Raw genomic sequence first — 3,359 nt, 5'->3', positions numbered from 1 at the left:
CCTTCCCTCTCTTCTCCGTCTCTTCCACCCCTCCTCCACCTTCACTCTCTTCTCCTGTCTCTTCCATTCCCCTCCTCCACCTTCCTCTCTTCTCCTGTCTCTTCCATCCGCTTCCTCCACCTCCCGCTTTTCTGCCTCTTTCCTCCCTCCATCACCTTCTCTCTTCTCGGTTCTTTCCATCCTCCTCACCTCCCTCTCATTCTCTTGTCTCTTTCATCCCCTCCTCACCTTCCTCTCTTTCTCCTGTCTCTTTCCATCCCCTCCTCCACCTTCCCTCTCTTCTCCTGTCTCTTTCTATCCTCCTCCACCTTCAACCTCTCTACTCACGTCCTTCTTCCCTCCTCCACCTTCCTCCTCTTCTCTGTCTCTTCTATCTCTCCACTCCTACTTCTTCTCCTGTCCTCTTTCTATCCCCTCAACCATCACAATCTACCTATCTCCTAGTCCTCTTCTATCCCCCACTCCACCTTCCCCTCTATCCTGTCTCTCTATCCCCTCCTCACTTCTCCCATACCTTTCCGTCTATTGTCCATCCCCTCTCCACCTCCCCTCTTCTTCTGTTTTCCATCCCCTCTCACTTCCCTCTGCTTCTCCTGTCTCCTTTCATCTCCCTCCTCCACTTCCCTCTTCTCTTCGCTTTCTTCATCCACACTCTCCCCATCTCATTTCCTGTCTCTATCTATATCCCCATCCTCCACTTCCCTTCTTCTCCTGTCCTCTTCTATCCCTCCCTCACCTATCCCTCCTCTCCTGTCTCTTCCATCTCCCTCTCACCTTCCCTCTCTCTCCGTCCTTTCATCCCCTCTCCACCCTCCCTCTCTTCTCTCGTTCTTCTCTTCACCCTCCTCCACCTTCCCTCTTTCTCCTGTGCTTCTCTCCCCTTCCACTCCCATCTCTTACCTGCTCTTCTTCCTCTCCATCTCTTTCCTCACCTCTCCCTCCCATCTCCCTCTGTCTCCTGTCTCTTTCCTCCTCCTCCACCTTCCTCTTTCTCCGTCCTTCCATCCCTCCTCCAACCTTCCTCTCTTCTCCTGCTCTTCCCGTCTCATTCCATTGTCCCCTCCACCACCTTCCCTCTCTTCTCCTGTCTCTTCCCCCCTCCTCACCTTCCCCTCTCTTACTCCTGTTCTTTCATCCGCTCCTCCCCTTCCTCTCTTCTCCTGCTCTTTCCATCCCCTACTCACTCTTCCTCTCTTCTCCTGTCTCTTTCCTCTCCATCTTCCTCGTCTTTCTCTGTCTTCTTATCCATCCTCTCCACTTCCCCTCTTCTCTGTCTCGTTATCGCTCCTTCCACCTTCCCCTCTTCTGTCTCTTTCATCCCTCCTCCACCTTCCTCTCTTCTCCTCCTCAGTCCCTCCCTCTTTCCCCCTCTTCCTCTTCCTGCGCTTCTTCCCTCTCGCTCCCTCTCTTCCCGCTCTCCTCATCCACTCTCCACCTTCCTCTTTCTCGTCTCTTTCATCACCCCTCACCACTCCTAGCTCTTCTCCGTCTCTTCTACCCTCCTCACCTTCCCTCTTTCTTCTGTCTCTTCCATCCCCTCCTCACCTTCCCTTCTTTCTCCGTTCTTTCCATCCCCTCTTCGAGCCTTCCCCTCTTCTCCGTCTCTTCTCTCCCCTCCTCCACCTTCCCTCTCTTCTCCTGTCTTTTCTCCTCTCTCCTTCTCCGATTCCCCTCCATCACACTCCTTACCTCTTTCCTATTCTTCTTCTTGTCCGTCTCTCCTCTTCTCCCTCTTCTCTTCTTCTTCTCCTCACCTCCCTCTCTCTCCTCTTCCTTCCTCCACTGTTTACGTTCACAGGGTTCGTGCTTGAATTGATGAGGGGATCGTGCTGTGTTGTGAGTTCACAACATTCCTCAGCCACATCCCCCACACACCCTAACCTTGCCAGTCTGTAACAACACCATAGAGGCCTTTCCTCACCCGTCTGTTCTCTGTCATCTATCTCTCTCATGTCCTCTATTCCGCCACTCATGTGACGACCATTCAAGTGTCCCTTACCCCTCCACTCGGCCCTGTCCTGTTGTGGCCATCTTCTCGAATTGACGACACATTCAAAGCGGTCTCCTTTACCCCTCATGCTGTCTGTGTGGACCATCTCTCATGTGACGAACACATTCAAAAAGTACTCCTTTACCCTCACTGCCTTCCTGTAGTGCCATCTCTCTGTACGAACACATCAAAGAAGTCTCCTTCCCTCACTGCCCTGTCTGTGTTGCATCTCTCTGTGACGACACATTCAAAGAGGTCTCCTTTACCCCTCACTGGCCCTGTCCTGTGTGGCCATCTCTCTGTGACGACACATTCAAAGAGGTCTCCTTACGCCCTCAATCTCCTTGTCCCGTCCAGCCAGCTCTGTGACGACACATTCAGAGAGGTTTGGGGTTGTTCTTTGTCCCTAATCCATTGTCTGTGTTTCCCTGTGTGTCGCTCAGGGTCGGGTGGAGGTGGAAGCCGGGAACGAGAACATGAAGTTTGAGACGGGACCCTTCTCCTACTACGGAGTCATGGCCCTCAGTGCTCCCACGTTAGGTGAGTCCTCTCTCTCTCTCCTCCGTTACTGTCTGTCTCTCTTCTATCTCAAACTCTGTTCTCTCTCTCTTCCGTTACTCTGTCTGTCTTCTATCTCAAACTCTGTTCTCTCTCTCCTCCGTTACTGTCTGTCTCTCTTCTATCTCAAACTCTGTTCTCTCTCTCCTCCGTTACTCTGTCTCTCTTCTATCTCAAACTCTGTTCTCTCTCTCCTCCGTTACTCTGTCTGTCTTCTATCTCAAACTCTGTTCTCTCTCTCCTCCGTTACTGTCTCTCTTCTATCTCAAACTCTGTTCTCTCTCTCCTCCGTTACTCTGTCTCTCTTATATCTCAAACTCTGTTCTCTCTCTCCTCCGTTACACTCTCTCTCTTCTATCTCAAACTCTGTTCTCTCTCTCCTTCACTCCAGTAGCATTTTACTCCCTTGGTTTCAGTGGCTTTCTGTTGTCAGTTGTCATGACTGTTGATGATTGCCAAACTTCAGTGGGTAATGTGGTGACAGTGTTGAGACGTCTCACTACTAACATCTAGTGGCCAGGAGATAGATTGACGATGCAGATGTGGCCAGAGATAAACACTGATTATACAAAACATTARGAACACCTGCTTTTTCCATGACATAGACTGAACAGGTGAATCCAGGTGAAGGCTATGATCCCTTATTGATGTCCCTACATTAGTGGAAATGAAAACTGCCCTCAGAGCAGTCTGTGTTGATGCCATGTTGTTGTCATGTTGTGTTGCTACCATGCTGTGTTGTCATGTGTTGCTGCCATGCTGTGTTGTCATGTTGTGTTGCTACCATGCTGTGTTGTCATGTGTTGCTGCC

The 3,359-nt window shown here is 50.9% G+C and overlaps 1 protein-coding gene across 1 annotated transcript in view; it reads left to right on the top strand.

Annotated features, from left to right (window-relative positions):
* LOC112071246 (metal transporter CNNM4) overlaps positions 1 to 3,089 on the top strand; it is a 65,440-nt gene extending 62,351 nt beyond the window's left edge. The window contains exon 5 of the mRNA XM_024138713.2: positions 2,434 to 3,089. Coding sequence (XP_023994481.2) covers positions 2,434 to 2,997 — 564 coding nt within the window. The 3' untranslated portion in view covers positions 2,998 to 3,089. The remainder of the gene's footprint in view (positions 1 to 2,433) is intronic.
* The last annotated feature ends 270 nt before the right edge of the window (positions 3,090 to 3,359 follow it).

The sequence above is a fragment of the Salvelinus sp. IW2-2015 genome, unplaced genomic scaffold (assembly GCF_002910315.2).
Source record: "Salvelinus sp. IW2-2015 unplaced genomic scaffold, ASM291031v2 Un_scaffold1554, whole genome shotgun sequence".
NCBI classification, from domain to species: domain Eukaryota; kingdom Metazoa; phylum Chordata; class Actinopteri; order Salmoniformes; family Salmonidae; genus Salvelinus; species Salvelinus sp. IW2-2015.
This window is presented reverse-complemented; position numbering and strand designations above follow the sequence as displayed.